This window comes from Gobio gobio (genome assembly GCF_949357685.1).
Source record: "Gobio gobio genome assembly, chromosome: 5".
Classification (NCBI taxonomy): domain Eukaryota; kingdom Metazoa; phylum Chordata; class Actinopteri; order Cypriniformes; family Gobionidae; genus Gobio; species Gobio gobio.
The window spans coordinates 24,553,849-24,576,255 of NC_137101.1; the positions used below are offsets into that span (position 1 = coordinate 24,553,849).

General features: G+C 39.3%; 1 protein-coding gene across 2 annotated transcripts in view; it reads right to left on the reverse strand.

Annotated features, from left to right (window-relative positions):
• usp6nl (USP6 N-terminal like) overlaps positions 1–22,407 on the reverse strand; it is an 83,915-nt gene that overhangs the window by 42,574 nt on the left and 18,934 nt on the right. The window contains exon 1 of one of the 2 annotated variants that reach the window (XM_079816444.1): positions 5,122–6,181. The exons of the other annotated variant lie outside the window; for it this stretch is intronic. Within the exon in view, the coding sequence (XP_079672570.1) occupies positions 5,122–5,191 (70 nt within the window). The 5' untranslated portion in view covers positions 5,192–6,181. Of the gene's footprint in view, positions 1–5,121; positions 6,182–22,407 lie in introns of those variants that run through there. 2 annotated transcript variants of the gene reach the window in all.

A 22,407-nucleotide genomic window follows, 5' to 3' on the forward strand; every position in this document is an offset into this window, starting at 1 on the left:
TGCGCAGTGTGACATAAGTACAGTTTTGGATGTGTGTGAGACAGAGCCGCTTGTTTGTGTGAAGTGAGAGTTTGTTGTGTGCTTGTTTGGGTTTGCGAGGCTGGGGCTACACGATTAACCGAAATTAAACGTTTTAATTTAATTATGTTTCATATTCAAGCGCAGCATTCTGCTCCATATTTGCAAGCCCTGTGAGTTTGAGTCACTTATAATGTGCATTTAAAAAAGCAACATGCGCCAAACATCTTTCCGACCTTGTAATGAGAAGTGTTTACAAACCCGTTGTCCAACAAAAGAGAACATTTAATGAGGTTTTTACACCCACTTTCTAAAGTCAAGTGTTTGAAATAACTTCCTTCTGACGTGACTTCATATCACAGAATGAGGCAGTATTTTATAATATTCAATACTATGCTGATTAGCAATGCATTATAAATATACTTTATTCTTATGAAAATACTAAGATGTATAGAAGAACACTGATAAACAATATATTGTCGCAACCATATTTACTGTCTTCATGTTTCATCAGTCCAAACATCTCTATCTGTGTTTTATTCTGCTGCATCGATATCTAGATGCCTTTGTCTAAATAAGAGATTTCCTGCAACGTCATATGTTTTATGACCTCTATAAGTCTCACTTGTGGACTTTCTGCGTGAGGGCACCCTTTCGGCTAGGAGTATGAATGAAAGAGACATCAGATCACATGTGTGTACTCACTACTCACATTTTTTTCATAAAAATGTAATATTTTAAAATAAAACTTTAGACCTTTCTAATGATTTATAGGAAAATGAAGCAGTATTTTCAAGTGCTCAACCAAAACAGATTGATGTTGTTTGGATTGTGTTTAGTGATATTGGGTTATATAAACATTATAAACGTAAGCTTAATGTTAAGAAAGACGTGCTATGTTCCGGCTGTCTGTCAATATTTAGCAAATAAAGTTTGACTGAAAACATTTCTTGTTAAGGTTTGTATTTTGTGTGCCCTGTATGGAACATTTAAGGGATAGTTCACCCAAAAATGAAAATTACCCCATGATTTTACTCACCATCAAGCCATCCTGGGTGTATATGACATTCTTCTTTCAGACGAATACAATCGGAATTATATTACTGCCTTCTGTATTCAACTTACGGAAAAAGCGTAACTGTCGACGTAACTGTGAGAGGCGCTACACTTTCTTCATAAGTTGAATACGGAAGGTGGTCCGCCGGAAGCTAGATATTTTACTTTATAAATATGGATATTTTTCTCACACAAACCCAACGATTCACTTCAGAAGGCATTTAATAACCCCCCGGAGCAATGTGGAGTACTTATATAATGGATGGATGCACTTTTTTGGGCTTCAAATTTTGGGCTGCCATTCACTGTCATTATAATGCTTGGATTAGCCAGGACATTTTTAATATAACTCTTTAATATAACTCCGACTGTATTTGTCTGAAAGAAGAATGTCATATACACCTAGGATGGCTTGAGGGTGAGTAAATCATGGGGTAATTTTCATTTTTGGGTGAACTATCCCTTTAAATGTTTTTTACTTCTGCTACAATTGTGTGGCAAGTGTCAATATCAGAAGACTCAAATATTTCTCAAAGTCTCCCTATACCAAATCACCTGAGATACGCTATGAACATTTTTATGGCTCTATTATACTGTCATAGATTGTCTCAGTTGTCTATTTTTAGTTCTACGAAGCAATTGTAGGAGAAACATCCGAGACAAAGTTTATACACGAATAAACTATAATCTTAAGACCTCATTAACGTTTCCTTTGAACAGTTTTCCTTTGAGATGACAACATATTTTAGCTTTTGGCTCTATTACCATATTTTATTTTGATTGAGCTTTCCTTAGTAGTAAAAATGTAGTGTGGGAGGAAAAGAAAAAAAGCAGAATATGAAAAAGCAGAACCGATAGAGACGGGGGAAAAAGAACCAGAAATAGAATAAGAGGGAAGCAGAGGATAAATAATTTACTCTGCCGTATCCTTGTTACACCACTGACCTGAGACTAACCACTTGAGTTTCTCAATCAATACAATTATCAGCTTCTTTCACCTAAGAACAGCCAATCAAATCATCAGCTATATGCTTTTAATCTATTCCATGATATCAGTGTTTGCACATTACCATCAAGCAAAATTCATGACACTAAAATTCATTCTTGTTTCTGAAATTTGAAAAAGTCAAAAGAGAACCATTTCAAACTCTTCCTCTTTCATCATGCAGGGCATTGTGGGTCATTTTAGCTGAAAAAGCATGCTTCGAAAATAGTATACACTTAATGCAAGGGGCATATGATATTGATATGATTTTCAATGTACCATGATTTGGGATGCACTAATTCTCATCTTGCATACTACTAAGATGTGAGATTAGGCAGTAAGCAAAGGACGCAGCCCCTAACTGCCAGGAAGCAACTGGGAAAATGACAGGAAATACGTTTGGAAATGCAACAACATAAGTCAACATTGTCAACCAGGAATTTTCAGTGTGAATCCAATGGTCTACAAAAGGTGCCAGTTTCATACACACGCATACAAACACAAAGAAAGGCTGATAAATGGAGAAGCTGGAGGAGGAAGTTAACAACAATATGAAATGTCAAAATAGCTTTTGAATAGGATACAAACACAAATTGGATATAACTCATTTCACACAAACCTAGAGATGTCACATTATACTTCCTTAACCCCTGCGGTAAACATATGCGAGTATGTAAACATGAGCTATAATGGGCGCAGCTAGCAGGGGACTTGCATGGATTGCTAAATTCAGGGTTAGATTGACAAATTTTCACGTCATTTTGAAATTGAAGACAGAACACTGCAAAACAGGCTTCAGATAATTCAAGGTCGCTGTGTTTCACAAGAGTGGATGCTTCATTTCGAAGCAACTGACACACATAAATAGACGTACACAGATAGAAACATTTCTTTAAAAGCTGCACTACATGTCTTAGAGGGATTCTCAGTCATCATTTACATCATGTCGCTCCAAACCTATTTGACCATTCTGTCTTCCATAGAACACAAAAGGAGAAAATTTGCATGATGTTCACAATGCTCTTTTGAAAGCTATGGCGGAGAAGATTTTCAATGAACAATTAACTAAATTTAGATCCGTTCCTGTTGGCTGATATCTTCGAGAGTGGCTGATAGCCGACTGTATTACATACAGTACACAATGAATATTGCATAACTGGCAACTGGATACATCCCATCTTAGTTGGGTTTGTTGCTTGTGCATATCCAGTGAGGAGCTAAACCAGGGTTGCCAGGTTTTCACAACAAAACTCACCCAATTGCTACTCAAAACTAGCCCAATCGCGTTTCAAGGGGGTCCCATGGTAAAAATATGCCTACCGGGGGGGAAATCTGTGGGGGTTTTTAGCGGGGTTCCGCTAAATTTTGCATTACTGGGGCTTTATATCACATTATTGGGGTCACTTCAAAACCGCGGACATGAAAAACAGCCCACGTCAACAGTGTTAAAGTAGCCCAATTCCGTCTTCTTCCAATTCGCACGGATGGACCGTAACAAAGTTCACAACATACTTTTATGCATTATGTATTTTTTGTGTGCTGGTCAATTGATACAAAAAAAAAGTCAATCTTTTGTGTAATTAATTGTGATTAATCGCACCTAACATGAAAGTTTTTAATATATTTAATCTTCAAATTAATGTAGAAACTAAATAAAGACAAGTCTATTTTAAAGTCTTCATGGCATAATTTATAAATTAAAGATAGATTTAGTTTTATTAAGCTACAAAAGTTATTCCGTCAAGAGCAGTGAGGGATTTTCTTTTTCTTTTGTTCTTTGATTAACACTAACCCTAACCCTCACCGACACGGCATTCTCAATAAACCCGTCCCCGGCGTGATGACTCCGATCTTTTCGAATATTCCTATCTAATAATTGCCTTATCGTCACGACATCCCAGTATACCGTCTCCGACGTGATGACTCCGATCTTTCGAATATAACTACCTAATAATTGCATCACTGACACGGCATGATGGCCAGAGGAGAACTGGTACCACCACTGAGCCTGGTTTCTCCCAAGGTTTATTTTTGCTATTTTAACCAAGGAAACGGGACGTGTGAGGAAGTTGCTGGTCAATGGCGTCATATCTCCGTTACCCCCGGTTTCTGGTTTTATTTTGCGGAAACGCTTTACTCTCACTGCAGTGTGCAACAAGTGTCATAGCAGCCGCCGAGCAAACGCACAGAGTAACGTCATTTTCAACACACTCAGATGTATCTAATATGATAAACAGAGCTGCGTTACCTCATACTCATGACCGGAAAAGCAGACATGGCGCCGGGGACTGTGGCATAATAAAAATCCCGCCGGCGACTATGCCATAATAACAGTCCCGCTGCTCGCAAGGCGTGTGTTCTGCTCTTCATATTAACAATCGCTCCAGCAGCCATGCTCAGCTCCCAAGACACTCGGTCCTGCTCTGCTTCATACAACCGTAACGTTAATGATCGCATCCATGAACATGATTTCTGCCCGAGTCCTATCCTGATTCTTCTCCACTGACTGTTAGGTGAAGACCACATGTCCCAAGATTATGCGCTCAAACGTAGCGTCATCAAGTTACGCCTTCAAAAAATTTAAGGTTTGTGGAAGGAAATATTAAACATAATATATGAGGATATAAGAAAGTATTAAAGCATTTGCCTTTCTATAACTAATAATAGAAATGCAAATGGTATGATACTTTCCCTATACCATTTACTTTCATTGTTTAACATTTCTACCTAATTCAAACGTTCTTCCCCGCTTCAGACACTAATCAGCCAAACAGAAAAACATATGCTAAATGTCAACCGATATATCGGCCTTGGTGATGTATCAGTCAAGCGCTAGTTTGTTTTTTCTTTTTTTGTACATTATGAAAGAACAAAGCAGCTTTTATCAAAAAAACAACTCTTAACTTTGTCCTTCACTCCCTCACCGCCTACACATACATAAAACAACACAAATCACTACAATAACTGCAGCAGCGATAAGCTATTAACCAAACTGAGCATTTAAAAGCCACAATATTACTCCACACACACACAAACATAATTGCTCAGTTTCGCATACACACCTGCAAAACGTCCACAGGCGCGGCGGCGAGAGGGCGACACCAGCTCCTTAACAATCTGCAGCACTTGCATGATCAGAAGAGGGCGGGGTCAAGGTGCGGATAGGTGTGGTTGGGGGCGGGACAAGTGCAGGGCAAAGGACAATGACCTTCATTCTCGCCACCCCCACACAAAAATGACAGAAAATAGCATTGCTCGGCTGAATTTAACTACAAAATCACTCCGGTTCACGTGTCGGCCATCTTGGTAACACCTCTGGTTATTAAACCTCATATCGATTTGAATACAGGAAAAAGCTAAATTGTGAAAATTGCAAACTATAATTTAACAAACTAAAATAAATATTTAGCTCCAATCACACTAAAAACTGTATTTTTCAGGCTGGTCCAGCTGATGCATATTCAAGAGTAAAGATGATCATCAAAAAGATGATTGGTTCCTCTAAATGAAAGGCGGGATTTCCATTTCTACTGAGCGTAGCGAATTCTTCCATTCATTTTATCACGAACCGTCTCCTCCCCTCAGTCTCTTGTGTTTTACAATAATTTCAAGTTTCTTCCTTTCATTTTGTGTTCAAAACGAATCCAAAAGGCAGCTTTGGTCCAGTTTCTGTCTTCTTCTGTACTTCATAAACCACATCAAATCCGTTCAGAAGCAGCATCGAGGGTTAAAAACAGCAACACATCCAGCAGAATTCGCTTTCTGCACTCCAGGTCCCACCGGTCCAAACATGAGGGTCCGTGTCTGTCTTCTTCATCGCTCACATCATTTTTCGCTGCTTGCCTCTGTCTCACACAAACACTCTTCTTCCAATCAGAGTTGGCTTCTGCAGTTCTTCTCTTGGTTATTTCACTCTTTCGCAGATAGACGCTGGCCAGTTCTCTCTGCTGTTCCCGCAGAATGTTTGTGTGTTAGGTGAGAGAAGTGGCTGTACTCCTGTCTCTCTATCGCAGTCTCTGGCATCCAAATCAATACAGCCAGGGCAAGCTGTATAACACAGCTCTACTCTATCTCTTCTCTCTCTCTCTCCCTCGTTTATTCTTCACAGCCCAGCTCGCCACTGACACACACGTTCCAGCTTTAAATTAGAGAGCATCTGTTACAACAGCCCCTCCCCTCAACTCTCTCTCCCTCTTTCTTTCTCTCTCTCACATTTCTCTCCTCTATTCCTCCTGTTTCAGAATGTAATGTGAATATATCATATCCACATATCCAAAATACCATACACTTGGGATTGTAAATGTGGAACCCTTCAATCAAGGACAGATGGTATGTATTGGAATTATAAGAAAACGATTCTGATGCCTCACTCCCGTTAATTATCATTTTTGCAATTTTGAAGAAACAATGAGAGAGAGGCCAGTTGTCTGTATTGGTAGAGAAATGGAGACATTTTAGAAACATTAACAGAACTGAAAAAAACGTAAAAATCTTTCGACAGACAGAAAGAAAGACAGATAGCCAAAAAAAATATACAGGCAGAGGCAACCAGACAGAAAGATTATAGACAGACAACAAGAAAGACAGACAGGCTAACCGATAAATACATCGACAACCAGACAGACCGATAGACAAACAGATATATTGTGTGCATTCAAAATTAACAAATATATGTCTTCAGAGCACCATCTGAGAAGGTCCAAGCGAGACTTATAAACATTTTTATATAATAAAAACGGATGTAATTATTATATTGGAATTTAAAGTGCACAATTATTGCGATCACATAATCGCAAAAGGCTTAATTGTGATTGTAGAAATGTAGCCATTTGTCCCTCTTTTTAATAGTTCTCATAAGAGTCATTCCTGTACCGCACGCAACAACCCACAATATAAAGTGAAATAAAACGCTGAGGGTCTGTTTTTTGTCTTGTTTTCTTTTCACACACAACACACATGCTCCCACAGCAAATCTGCAAAACACTAATCATATGCCAAACCCCAGAGGTAAATCACACATGCATGTATAAATGATTACACACACACACACACCTCCAAGCATGCTATTCATCTACCTTTACCTTCCACAGTGCCTGATCTTGCTCAAGGACAGTGTTATCATGGCTCGCTGAAGTAGTGTGTATGTGTCTTGTGCAGACATCTAGCAGTGCATGTAACCTCCGCTGTAATCAATATCTACATAATGGCCTCATTTGGATCTAATTACCCACCTACTTTCCTGAAATGTGCTGAAAGCATCAAAAACACAAAACAGCCTGACACCATTACATCACCGTTATCATTACATCACCACTGCTCACCAAAAACACACACACCAGTGAACCATGTTTAAACCATGAGAACCGTGTGACTGGATTTAACCACAGCTATCATGGGACTGTAGCTGAGCTGTGCTAACCAAACTGCAGTGCAACTTCAGCATTACTGCAACCAGTAAATAATACTGTCACAATGTTCCTGGAATGTTTCGAATTTCTGTAACCTGTGCAGGAACAGGACTCTAAACGAAACAGAGTGTGTTAATCTTATTCAGTACTGCTCAGGGGTGAAGACCCTGCTGAAAAAAACAGCATATACTGGTTAGGTATGTTTTGAAGCATTGCATCTGGTCATGAGCTGGTTTAAGCTGGTCAAGTTCTGGCCCTTAGCTGGTCCTAAGAAACTAGGTCCAGCTCATGACCAACTAAGGACCAGCAAAAACCAGCTGCCATGCTTCAAAACATACCTAACCAGCATATGCTGTTTTTTTCAACAGGGGATATACAGATAGATAGACAGACAGACACTTTGGTATACCTGATAATTTAGTGTGGTTTAAAAAAAGATTTTCCTCCCCAACACAGAAAATTGATGGCTTTGACTTCCAGACTTTCTAACTTAAAAATACTGAACTTTCAGTGAGAGAGAGAACGAGAGAGAGAGAGAGAGAGAGAGAGAGAGAGAGAGAGAGAGAGAGAGACAACATAAAGAAAAGACAGAAACTATAGGATTCCAATAACCCACTTTTAGCTTGTCAACCATTTTCCATCGAAGTTTGAAGCTGAGATTCATGTTAGTCATCAGTAGCAGCTGACAACCTTCAATTTATTGGAAGAGTTTTGGTCTTGAAACGTATTAATATCACATAAACCTGGTCTTGGATTGGGAATAAAAACTAGGTCTTGGTTTGGATCATGGTCTTTGCTTTTGGCCTCCGACAACTATAAAACATAGTTATATAGTGGTGGGAATTTCCATGACACACGACAAGCGTTGGGTCTTGTTGTTAGGTTGTTGTCTGTATCTGGGCCTTGAGGATTTAAGATTTGGTCTATATTTAGTCTCACTATTTGGCTCACTATTTAGTCTGGTCGTTATAGAGTTGGTCTATATCTGGGGCTGGCATTGGTCTGGATCTAAGGTGGATCTGTATTTTATGGATGTAGGGAGGTCTAGAGTCATATGGCTTGTTTCCACTGAGCGGTGCGGTACGGTTCAGTAGTTCTGTACGATTCGGAACACTAAACCTTGATCCGGCTTACGTTTCCCCCGCCAACCCTTATGATAGGCGTGGTGTAGCATTCGACGTCCATCAACGTTATTCCCGCGCAAAGAAGAAAGGTGCACAGATCTTGTTCTTGCTTCTCGGCATGAGTCTGTTTGTCACAAGAAGTAAACACGCTTTGTTTGAGCCAAGGCTGCAGGCTGCAAGGAAAAACACAGCCCAAAAGCATGCACAAGTGACAATTCTCTGTCAACCAATCAACGCTCTGCAGTGAATCTAGCTCCACCCTTTAGTACCAGACTACTGTTCAAGGTACTCCAACGGAAGGGTGCCAAAAATGTGGTATAGTATGGTTCGGAATTAGAGTACCATTCACAACTTCTGACAATGGAAATGGCAAAAATTTGCATAATGTACCGTTCAGTGGAAACGAGCCATAAGGGGCTTTGGTGTTGGTTTGGTTATGGGTCATACATGTGTTCCTGTGGAAATCTTTTACATGAGCGGAGTGGAATAAAGAAAGTGATAGCAAGATTGATATTCAAACCGGTAAGCACACGCTGTTTTGTTTATTGTTTGTGTATCTGCAGCCTACAGCGCAGATTTCTCTTTATGAATGACGAATATAGACAAATATATCTGCAGAAATAGACTGTCGTCTCATTTACACGCAGACGCAGAACGCGTGTGATAGCTGACAGTCGGCTGTAGTTCTCTCGTGTGTTCAGTGCAATTTTTCCCTGATGCATGCGACGCGAGGCAACAACACAGTCAGATTTCATCAGCGCTAGTTCTTTGGTGTCGGTTTGATGGGTCCCTTTAGAGGATATGTACTGTATGGGTGTGGGGGGGGGGGGTCTGGAATCTGCCTTAAAGTTTAGGGGCTCTAGTGTTGGTTTGAGTTTGGGTTTTATGGGGCCTGGGATTGGTCTCAATCTTATTGGATCCTTTTTAAAATGGGTCTAAGAGGGGCTCTAATTGGTCTGGTCTTTAGGGGGCCTGAAAATTCTCCATATCTGAGCCTAGAGGGATCAAGTATTGGTTTGAGTCTTAGGGGGTCTGCCTGGTCTATATCTGGTCCTTGAGGGGTCTATCATTGGTCTGAGTCATAAAGCTGGTGCTTGCCTGGCGATGGTACTCGCTCAGAACTAGATCAAGTTTCCACTGACTTGGGAGCTGTGCAAGTTCTGCCCACCAACATCACAAGTTCCCTTGTTCAAGACCAGCAAAGTTTTGGGGCCAGATCAGAACCAGGATTTGGGCACTGTGTTTGGGCCTTGAGAGGACTGGTGTTGGTCAGAATCATAGGGATCTGGTATTGGTCTGAGTTGTGGGGGTCAGTTGCACTGATCAGTGTGGAAATCAGCCTTTCTACAGCAAAGCTTGCGGTCCAGACCCTCAGTGTGTCAGAATTAACGGGCATGATGGAGTGTTATGTTGATGTGTTGACAGAACTGGAATTGTAGAAGCTGAATGGATTGCAAGTGCATGGCTCAGCTGAGCTTTAATAATGCATGCTGAAGCCTGGATTCATTTGATTCAGATATGCAGAGGCACAGTAACATCCCACTGCACCGCACTGTGATCAGTGCGTGTGATGGAGACGGATCATAATGCACCTCTCAAAATGCCCAGCATGAATTTCCCCTCTTTTATTCACTTTCTACTGCTGGACAAATGCCAGTGAGAGAGCGGGGGATAGTGGATTCGAAAAAAACAGTCTGTCACATCCTGTTTGCCACTCTCTCATCCCCGTTGTTATGTTTCACATGCAATGTAATGGTTGTTTAATTTTGTTTATTCTATTTAACTGATGCATTTATTTATTGTTTGTTGAGAGGTCTGAAGTAATTGCTGGGTTATAGGAGGTGAAATATAAAATTGGTATATAGTATGTGCAAAAACAGTTTAGTGTACTATCACATTTATTAGACAGACTAGACAGATAGATAGACTATGACTATCAGTATTAAAGGGATAATTCACCCAAAAATGAAAATTTGATGTTTATCTGCTTAAACAAAAATGAATATTTTTAACTCCAACCGTTGCTGTGTGTCACTCATATAATGCTTGTCTATGGGGTCTAATTCTATTAGAGTAAAAAAAATATGGACAGGCAACTTCAAATTAAACCCTGCGGCTCGTGACGACACATTGATGTCTTAAGACACGAAATGATCGGTTTCTGAGAGAAACCGAACGGTATCTAGGCAAATATATCACCTCATATCAGACGAACGCTTCAGCTCTCCAGACTGCCATCACTTCCTGTGAGTGAGGTCAAAATTCCGCCGGGTCATAGATATATACATAGATACCTCATTAGTGCCTGCGTGGATCGCTCGAATGAGGATCTACGTATACATATCTATGACCCGGCCGGAATTTAAAAAAATATATATTCATTTGTGTTCTACTGAAGAAATAAAGACACCTACATCTTGGATGCCTTAGGGGTAAGCAGATAAACATCACATTTTCATTTTTGGGTGAACTATCCCTTTAAGTTTGATCCTCATTGCAACTTAATCTAGCTATGAGATAGGAAGAGACCATTTGACTGGCATGATGTAAAGTGACCAACCATACTTTAGAGGAGGGTTTATCTAAAATCAATAATATAAATAAATAAAAATAAAACCTTTAGGCTAAGGGAGTCTCTGCAGATGGTTGTAAAAATGTGTGGAATATGTGTGTAGACTTTGTAATCAGAATGTCTATCTATCCTAATAAACTATCCTTTCACAGACATAACTTCAAGAGCTGAAAACAGTTCTGCTTGTGGATGTCTAGTTAACTTGCTAAGTACCTTAAACTAAACTTTTTTTTCAACATTTGAAACCATGTTGCTCACATTGATTAGCTCTTCCTCAAAAGTGCTAATTTTATTAAACCCATTACATTGTAAACACACGTTTGCTTCCCTGTAAACTTTGCCTGGATGCCAGCCGAACTTAGCCCCGCCCACAACATTTTTACTCGGGCAGTTCGGTCTGGACTTTCTCCATAGAGGAGTAATTATGCCCGAACAGAAACTGTTCGGACCAATGAAATTGTCAGGGCGGGCTTTAGACGATGATGGACAGATGATAAACAGTAACGTAATCATCTACGTCATCAAAGGCGCTTGGGTTGAGTTTGTTCTAATCCTAAATGGAGAACTTGTTCGTATATGCACATTCGACTTTACTATTTCTCTCAGAAATGATGATCGTGTTGGTAAGTAAACTATGTGTATCCTTTTTTTTACAAAACCGGCAAAGATCGTTTACACTCATATTTTTCTTCTAACGTTAGGCTACTTATGCTGCCTTCACGTGCTATCGGAAATGTGATGATTCTGACTTCTGAAGTCGTGATTACGAGCGCATTGCATTCAAGTTTCAAAATGTGAGGGCGTTCATGTGCAATGTTTACCCAGGAAACTCGTATTCACGATAATTCCGAGAGCACGTGAAGGCAGCATTATTCCAGCGTGCGTGCAGACAGGGTTGCCAAGTTTTTACAACAAAACCCGCCCAATTGCTAACATTCCTCAAAACTAGCCAAAAACAAGCCCGATAGCTTTCCAGGGGGGGTTCTCCGGGAAAAAAAGGCATTTGGGGGGTAAAATATGTGTTATTTTGGCAGGGCTGGCAGCTAAAAATCGCATTCCTGGGTCTGTATATCACATAATTGGGGTTGCTTCAACCCGCGGACATGGCAACACAGTGCAGTTGAGTTCTGTTGACATTTGATAACTAACGTTATGCGTCGCTCCGTTGCTCTGATTGGTTGTAGGTCTATCCAATTGTGGTCTTTCCTGGTTCGGTTGAAACACGCCCCATAATCACAGCCCAACGGAGCGGTCTCAGACTCATATTCTGACTAGAATTGAGTATGACGACGTCAGGCTACTGTAAACTGGTAAAGAGACAATTTTTTACTTATGAATCAGCCAAAATGGAAACCAGCATGTTTTTTGTTTTTCTTAAATAAATAAATCTCTTAAAAATGTTCAAATGACATCTAAAATGTGCCGTGTTGGGGGGTCACCAGGACAGGTTTGAGTATCCCTGTATAGGGAAGTGCAAACTATGCTCTATGCATCTGGGGAAGTGACTACATGTAAAGCGGAATTTACAAGTGCCTTTTTACAAATCACTATCATGCACCCACGAGTTTGTGTGTGTATGTCACTCACACACACACACACACACACACACACACACACACACACACACACACACACACACACACACACACACACACACACACACACACACACACACACACACACACACACACACACACACACACACACACACACACACACACACACACACACACACACACACACACACACACACACACACACACACACACACACACACACACACACACACACACACACACACACACACACACTTAAACCAGACATGTGCAGCAAAGTAAAAATAAATAAATAAAAATCACACTTACAAATAATCAGTAAAGTAAAAGAGTATGCAAATTTTGGTGTGCTGTCTGAGGGGAGGGCTCCGAGCCAAACCCAGAGTATTCCCCGATATTCTTGGCTGGGATAGGAACCAGCCGATAGTGAGGAGTTGGGGTGGCGGAGGGATGCAGAAAACTGTCGAGGAACATAGGTGAGTCGGCTATGTATATATATATATATATATATATATATATATATATAAAATAAGTATTTGAACACCCTGCTATTTTGCAAGTTCTCCCACTTGGAAATCATGAAGGGGTCTGAAATTGTCATCGTAGGTGCATGTCCACTGTGAGAGACATAACGTAAAACTTCAAATAATAGCCCGGGCTTCTATTTACCCAAATCACCGAACTGCACCGGCTTGTATTTGAAACAGGCGTCTATAAGAGACAGGCCTTTAATTTAGTGTTGAGATGTTCAAGCATGACGGTAGGAGGTTACCACATTATATTACGTTTTATTTATAATTAATTCGAATGTGTTTAACAAATCATTTAATGTAAGAAATGTCTTAGATTATTGGCAGCACAAAAAACGAAACGATGTGACAACAATGGGCAGAACAATATAAGTTACCGCTTAAATCCATTGAGCGTGTGAACTTGTTGCCCGAAACACATCAACAAGAAAGAATGAAGGCTACCCTGTAAAACAACTGCAATCATGTGATAGTGATGAATAGAGTAATTTTCTATCATCATCCCCGCGGTTCTCCTCCACTTCTCCCTCTCCAGCCTCCGCTAACTCTGCCTGCCTTGCTCGCACTAACAGATCCCGCCCAGATGCGCACGGCTCTCCCTCTTTGAAACAACGGATAAGGTGATCCTCGCTTCCATCAGAAGCTACTGTCAGGCCACATACCCAAGGATAACATCCAGAAGTTAATGAAATATATCTCCTCCTTCTCCCTCACACACACACAAACACACACGCACGTCTGCGCGCAAGCATTAAAGGAATTTTTCAGCCACTCCGTATCCAGCTTTACCCACGCTTGAAATTTGACAACTGTCAGCTTAAATGTCAAATTATACTTTTCTCCATGGTGGTATTGAGAGAATTAAGAAAAACTGAAGACTGAAAGTTCGTTAACCTCTTTGTTATGTTGCCAAAGTGATGAGTCGTTCATGAACAGTTCCGTCTGTCACGTGAAATCTATTCAAAACATTGAACAGACGATCTGACGGGTTTGAGAAGATCAAATACAGCCCGATACTAAAAAACAGACCCGGCGTCTATTTGAGACCGGCCTTTATTTACCCAAACCTGTCGTCACACCAGGCGTTTAAAAGAGACAGGCGTCTATTTGGGACTCGGCTATTATTTGAAGTTTTACGGTAATCTAAAAAATCCAGACTATTTATTTGTATGATACAGCTGCAAATAAGTATTTGAACACCTGAGAAAATCAATGTTAATATTTGGTACAGTAGCCTTTGTTTGCAATTACAGAGGTCAAACGTTTCCAGTAGTTTTTCACCAGGTTTGCACACACTGCAGGAGGGATTTTGGCCCACTCCTCCACACAGATCTTCTCTAGATCAGTCAGGTTTCTGGCCTGTCGCTGAGAAACACGGAGTTTGAGCTCCCTCCAAAGATTCTCTATTGGGTTTAGGTCTGGAGACTGGCTAGGCCACGCCAGAACCTTGATATGCTTCTTACAGAGCCACTCCTTGGTTATCCTGGCTGTGTGCTTTGGGTCATTGTCATGTTGGAAGACCCAGCCTCGACCCATCTTCAATGCTCTAACTGAGGGAACGAGGTTGTTCCCCAAAATCTCGCAATACATGGCCCTGGTCATCCTCTCCTTAATACAGTGCAGTCGCCCTGTCCCATGTGCAGAAAAACACCCCCAAAGCATGATGCTACCACCCCCATGCTTCACAGTAAGGATGGTGTTCTTGGGATGGTACTCATCATTCTTCTTCCTCCAAACACGTTTATTGGAATTATGAGCAAAAAGTTCTATTTTGGTCTCATCTGACCACATGACTTTCTCCCATGACTCCTCTGGATCATCCAAATGGTCATTGGCAAACTTAAGACGGGCCTGGACATGTGCTGGTTTAAGCAGGGGAACCTTCCGTGCCATGCATGATTTCAAACCATGACGTCTTAGTGTATTACCAACAGTAACCTTGGAAACGGTGGTCCCAGCTCTTTTCAGGTCATTGACCAGCTCCTCCCGTGTAGTTCTGGGCTGATTTCTCACCTTTCTTAGGATCATTGAGACCCCACGAGGTGAGATCTTGCATGGAGCCCCAGTCCGAGGGAGATTGACAGTCATGTTTAGCTTCTTCCATTTTCTAATGATTGCTCCAACAGTGGACCTTTTTTCACTAAGCTGCTTGGTAATTTCCCCGTAGCCCTTTCCAGCCTTGTGGTGGTGTACAATTTTGTCTCTAGTGTCTTTGGACAGCTCTTTGGTCTTGGCCATATAAGTAGTTGGATTCTTACTGATTGTATGGGGTGGACAGGTGTCTTTATGCAGCTAACAACCTCAAACAGGTGCATCTAATTTAGGATAATAAATGGAGTGGAGGTGGACATTTTAAAGGCAGACTAACAGGTCTTTGAGGGTCAGAATTCTAGCTGATAAACAGGTGTTCAAATACTTATTTGCAGCTGTATCATACAAATAAATAGTTAAAAAATCATACATTGTGATTTCTGGATTTTTTTTTTTTTAGATTATGTCTCTCACAGTGGACATGCACCTACGATGACAATTTCAGACCCTTCCATGATTTCCAAGTGGGAGAACTTGCAAAATAGCAGGGTGTTCAAATACTTATTTTCCCCACTGTATATATATATATATATATATATATATATATATATATATATATATATATATATATATATATATATATATATATATATATATATATATATATATATATATATATAAAGGCCTCCTCTCGTGCTTATTGGATAGATCATTTGAACATGTTCCTCCCAAACTTTGTTAATAAAACAACTTATCAGCAATTAAAAATATATAAACCAGCAGTTAAAAAAACAGACAAGGCTGGTTTTGCAGACAAAGAGCTGTTTCAGGAATAAGTCTTTAGCTCTGTTCCAGTAAGTGACCTCATAATATTATAAGTGGTCGATTAAGATCGTTCTTCATAAGGAGCAAATCTCCAGAAGATCCTCTGCATCAGGAGAGATGCCTTAAAAAGCTTGGGTTTGAAATAGAGCTTATGTGACGGTCTCATTCTACCTGAAAAAAAAAATACTGCTGTCACTTGTCAAGGTTAGGGCGCGAATCCGGGCAGGCTCTCTCCGTGTGTGCGTGTGTGTGAGTTTGTGTGTGCGTGTGTACACAGCAAAAGGGCACAGGATCCATTTCCTCATGTTCCACTGTTTACCATGAAATGTAATCACATTCCCGAGTGACTTCCTTCCTATGATCATAGTTAGCTATGCAAACACACCCACAATCTCAACATGGGCATCTGGGTAAAAGTCACATGACCGCTCTTTATGCATTTTTCTTTTTTAATGTCACCTTTAATATTTGCCTAGTAGCTACTATTTAATTATTTATTAACAATAAATATTCAACAAAAACTTTAAAATAATAATATTACAATATATTTAATGATTTCATGAAATAGATGCACGAGCCTGTAGATCACACAACAGCGGTGAAGCAGTAAGAACACATATTTCATCTCCATGAGCAGCTACATTAATAAAGCAAAGACAAAATAAGAATCGCCTTTGTATTTCGGGCTTGTTTATTAAATAAACAAACTTTTAAATAAACAAAATTGGACACTTTACTATTTGGTAGCTTCTGTCTGGAATGCCCCATAACAGGAAGGAAAGATTCATTATTTAACACATATTATAATAGATTTTACTAGTTTCAGTGTTATTTTAACTAACAATTTTTTTTTTGGTAACAAAAATAAATGTTAACTGACATAAAATAAAATATAAAAAAATTAAACTTTTCTTATTTTCATTTAGTTGAAATGAACCACTTATTTATTTTCATTAACCTGATGTACAAAACTAAAACAGAAATAAAAATTATTAAAAACAATACATACATTTTTAAAGAATAACAAAAACTAACAATGACAAAACAACACAATTTCAAAAACTTTTAGCTAAAATTTAATCGAAAGCAGAATTAAATTAAATTAAAAATATTTTTAAAAAACTATAATAGTATCTCTAAAATAACACTATGGCAAAAATATGTTACATTGTGTTTTATATATATAAATGCAAAAATAGTCGTGCCCCTGAAGTTTCTAAATGCGCTCCTAAATTTTTCAACTTAGGAGCACAGGTGCTCCTTGGGAAAAAAGCAACCGTCAAGCCCTGCATCACTTTTTGAGCTACAAACCTGAATGATACCTCAATAATGCACCTGTTTGTTTAAAAGAGGTATGTTTTTTTTTTAACTTTTCTCAGCAAACTGACTTCATTTTTGCCTGGCATACAATAAAACTGGTAAAAATCCCCTAGACATAAAAATTTGGAGCACTTTCTGCAACAACAACATATTTATAGCTTATCTACAAATGTCAACAAGTAGGAAAACAGCATTATGTCCTTGTCAATGATTCATAATTAAATGTTAATCGGATGCTGAACACTGGCTAATTAGAAGGATGTTAAAAACACAACACAATCATCATAAGAACATTCTGAATTTATAATATAAAATGCTCCATTGTCTCTTAGCATTCTACAAGTATTTGTGTCTCTATGATCCATAAAACCAATTTTCTATTGGCAGCTGGAAAAGCCGCCCTGTGTCACAGAACATTATCGCTCACATCAATCATAAATTGTGACCGAATCTTTTATAGATTAAGAAACATGACATGCTGAGGGGAAACGAAACAGCATCTTTCTTTCTTTAATCCCCCTTCATCTCATTTTAGATTCTTATTTCAGTTCATCCTGGATTAGTCATTTCTCTCATTAGTGCTGCCAGTCACAGGGGTACGAGCAGGGGGTAATGAGGGTAATTAACTCAACAGACACACACCAACAGACTCAAACACACACTCTCTCCTTTAGTATCAAAACTCGCAAGCAAGGTCAAAAAATAGTCCCTACTGCCAATACTCTACGCAAACACAGCAGCTGAAATTAGATCAGAAGAAACAGGGAAGCTAATAAACAGGCTGTAGTTTGCGCTCCCTGGGTTATATTGTCTACACCACATCCTCAAGAGTGGTCGGGGATATAGGCACACACACATTTATCCTGTGTGCTTGTCTGGCTATTTCAGGTGCCTTTTACTGTCACCGTTTTTGGTCTTTGTGCAATTTCTCTATTTCTGTCCTGATTGATGTTGAAGATGAAAGAATCGACTGTAAGGTCTCACTCGCAAGATAGCAACAGAGGAAGAATGTTGAGGAGTGTAGAATGATAGGGGTGTGTAACTAGCTTCAGAGTTAAAGAAAACACAAATAAACTGTAATGGCTCAGTTCCCAGAACTTGTAGGGCGTTTGGTAAAAAGTTTGCAGAGCACCGCTTTTAAAGGATGGATCATCCAAAAACGAAAACTGTCATTATTTATGTCATTTCAAAACTGTATGCTATTATTTTTTTTATGCAAAACTAAACCTAAAGTCTTCCTTTTGCATAACTAACCCTAACGATGTCTTTACCAACTTTTTGAAGCATCAAAGTTTTGGTGGAATGCCAAATCTATCAAGTTTCATGAAAAATATTTTCATTTGCAGGGCTCGATAATAAGGACTGCCTTATGGCCTGGAGCCAGTGCTGCATCATCGCAGAAGTTGATAATTTGTGTGTTTTTAAGTCTTGCTAACTTAAACATTCAAGCGCAAGTAGACGCAAAGTACCCGTTTGCACATCCGAATACTCTTTAATCTTCCTGAGCAACTCTTAAAGTGACAGCAACCTAATATTCCTGCTGCTGTCTGTTTTTATGTAAATCAAACGAAAGACAGAATAAAAAAATAGCTCACTGCTCTTGACAGAATAACTGTAATAAGGGTTCATCTATATTTATACAGTAAATACTATGCAGTGATATTTTACATTTGATTACTATTTCCGTATCTGAAAATCTAGTTTAGACCACATGAAAAACCTGAAAATAACTGTTTATTTAATTTGTAGGCCTATATGTTTGTTCTGTTGTATTAATTTGTGATATTGCTTGCAATTTGATTATTTGTTCTTATTTTATTATTGACTGTCTTTGACAATAATTAAAATGTATATGAGGTAGGCTAGTAATTAGGCTAGGTTTTTGGTGTCATAACCTTATTTTTTAAGGATACATGGCTCAAAAACAAATAAAACAATAACTAGGCCAATTTTGTTTTATTTATTTATACTTTTTTTGTGGTAGGTTCAGTGAAAATGTTGGCAGGGCAAGTAAAATTTTGACCACTGGCCCAAGCGGGCCAATAGAAAAAAATCCTTAGCATTGAGCCCTGATTTGTGTTTTGAACCAGGTCTTATGGGTTTGGACCGACATGAGGCTGAGTAATTGATGACAGAATTTTAACTTATGGTTGAAACATCCCTTTGCACACTCAGAATGCAAGAAAAGTACTCAAAATGTACAACTTCAGTTAACTTTTTTATATAAAAATCATCCTAAATTTAAAAGAGTCCAAATCACAACCATAAAGGCAACAGCACAGAGGACAATATCGTTGGAATCACTTTTAAAACTAAACTTTTCAAGCGAATGAATGACAAAAACATTAACAACCAATCAAAATCCATCCTGCTTTAAAGAGTTTGAGCATTTAAAGTGGCAGAAGACAAAACTGCAGTGTAAACCTATAATGAACAGAACGATATTGTGCGTTGGTGTGGACACTATTATAGTTATCTTTAAAGTTATTGTTCTTGGTGTGAACCGGCCTTAAGTATTGGCCTCTAGTACCAACTCAAATAAGGGTCAATGACATGTCAGATCACTATCATTCACTGCACTGAGAAAAAAAGTCCATTTGGCTAGAGAGTTGGCTATGTAGCACTATTACTGTTGTTTACTGGTTTGGTGTGGACTCCACAGGGGTCACACTGTGTAATCCAGTTAAATGTCTCAACTCAGCCATCCCCCGACATGGCAGCTGACCAATCCAATTGGCCCATAGTCGCCACAGCAACTGCACACACTTAAATACACTCCCGTTCTAAAACACACCATCTGTGAGATTACACGTCAAACTCCCATAAAACCCTGTTCTTTCAGGAACTTACTGAAGGATCGGAGTTGATCTGATGGAAATCAGGGACGTTCTTTAACTAGATTTTATGAAGCTCAAGCTGATTTTAAATCAGATTTGTAGAGCAATGCAACTACAAATGAAGTGGTCACGTTACAAAGTCTCGTCACATTTACTCACAGTGACACACCTAGACACCTCTGCTGTTATCTCTGATCTCTGCCTGTGTATGGAATGACACACTAGCACATGCTTATTACTTACAGCATAGTATACACTGTATATTGGCTATTTTAAAAACAATAGCATATGAGGGTGTGCAAAATGCTACAATAAATGCAACATGCTTCATTATCGTAGCATAGACTCACTATGGCAAGTTTAATTCAGCATGAGTTGTACAGTTTCCATCTTCAAATTATAAACTGATATTTTGCATTTATATTCCAATTCAGTGTTAAAATATCTTGGTAGTCGACTAAAGCAATGAGTCAAGAAGAAGAGTAAAACGGCATCCAGGGATAGGTACCGAAACCGGGTATTAAATGAGCGGGGGGGGTGTAATGCTATTTCACGCACACTGAGCTTTTTACACTGTTAAAGACTTGGATCCCCATGCTAAACATGGACAAAGTTTCAAAAATTAAGTTGGACGATTGATGTTTGAGTATTTCTGTGCCAAAAATACTCCTTCCGGTTTCTCACAAGTTTCGAAAAGTTTTTTTCGAGTATGGGTCTGCGTGATGTCAACAAGGGTGGAATTTCCTTGTACGGGCAGTTCTCCCGGAAGGGCGCGCACGCACCTGTGGACCAGAGTGAGAGAGCGAAAGCAGTAGGTCAATACGAAATCAACAATGTCACCAAAGAAGTGTGTTTTTGGTTGCCAGGGCAAGACAACCCTGTTCAGCTTCCCAAAGAACCCAGCGTTAAGGGGACAGTGGATGGAGTTTGTTTTTCCGGAGCAGCAACGGAGTTGTGCAAGTGTTTTTGTTTGTTCCCTGCATTACGGCGACGATTGTTTTATAAACAAGGCCCAGTTCGACGCCGGTTTTGTAGCTCGTCTAATGCTGAAGGATGGAGCGGTCCCAACGATAAAGGTTCACAGTCGTGCGTTGGAACCGCAGACGGTGAGTAAAACTGCTTTAAATGTCTGTGTTTTAAGTGCACATCAAGTAAACAACATGATCACGTATAGTTCATTTATCAATGGAGTATGCAATGTAATTTACACAAGCCGCTAAGCAAATATATATAGTTACAGTACATACCACATAGAGACGTCCTGCTGTAGTCGTTGTTGCAGCGTATCTTTCTTTTATAAATATAATAAAACTAAAGACTTTTGAGAGATATGAAGGATGCAATACTACTCTAGGTACTCAAGATTGACATGAGATTGATTGTGACACCCCCCCCCCCCCCCCCCTTACATCATATTTAGCACAATCTGTGATTGTTGACAAAAATGCAGTCTCTACTGTTAAATAAGACTCTACTAATAAAAAGAGCTATTATTATAAAAAATCCGCACAAGAGCCACTGTTTCCAACTTCAAGGCGGCTTATGTGTGTGTGCGCGCTCCGAAACGGACCGACTTGCACATTATACTTTAGGCTTTGTGTGCGCGTCTAAACCATCAAATGCACAACAAGTAGCCTATGTCAAAATGACCGGCTTGGAGAGTATTCACTTAAACACGGTTTATATCTTAAATGGCCATAAACAGTTTGAAGAAATGGGAGAATATAATTATTAGATTTGCATTCGGTCTTATTTTTATTTTTTTTATTTAACCCTTATTTAACCAGGGAAATCCTTTGAGAACAAGTCTCTTTTGCGAAGGAGCCCTGGCCAAGAAAGCCGCAATAAAAGTTTCACATAGAATACAAAATATAATAAATACAATGAACATACAAGACAAAAAATCCCATTGTCACATAGACTTATCCTAATTTGGGAAGCAGGGACAGGTGCCCATTGTGCCTGCTTCCCGTTACTTTACTAACCTCTTAAATTGACCAAAGGAGACCAAGTTATAAAGTTTTAAGTCAATAAAGGGGCAGTAGTCTAATAAACCTGCTGACGATTGAGCCATTAATGTGAATCAAACAACAAAAGGCAAGGAGGAAATTACTCACAGCTGTGAATGCATAACTTTTAAGTGTT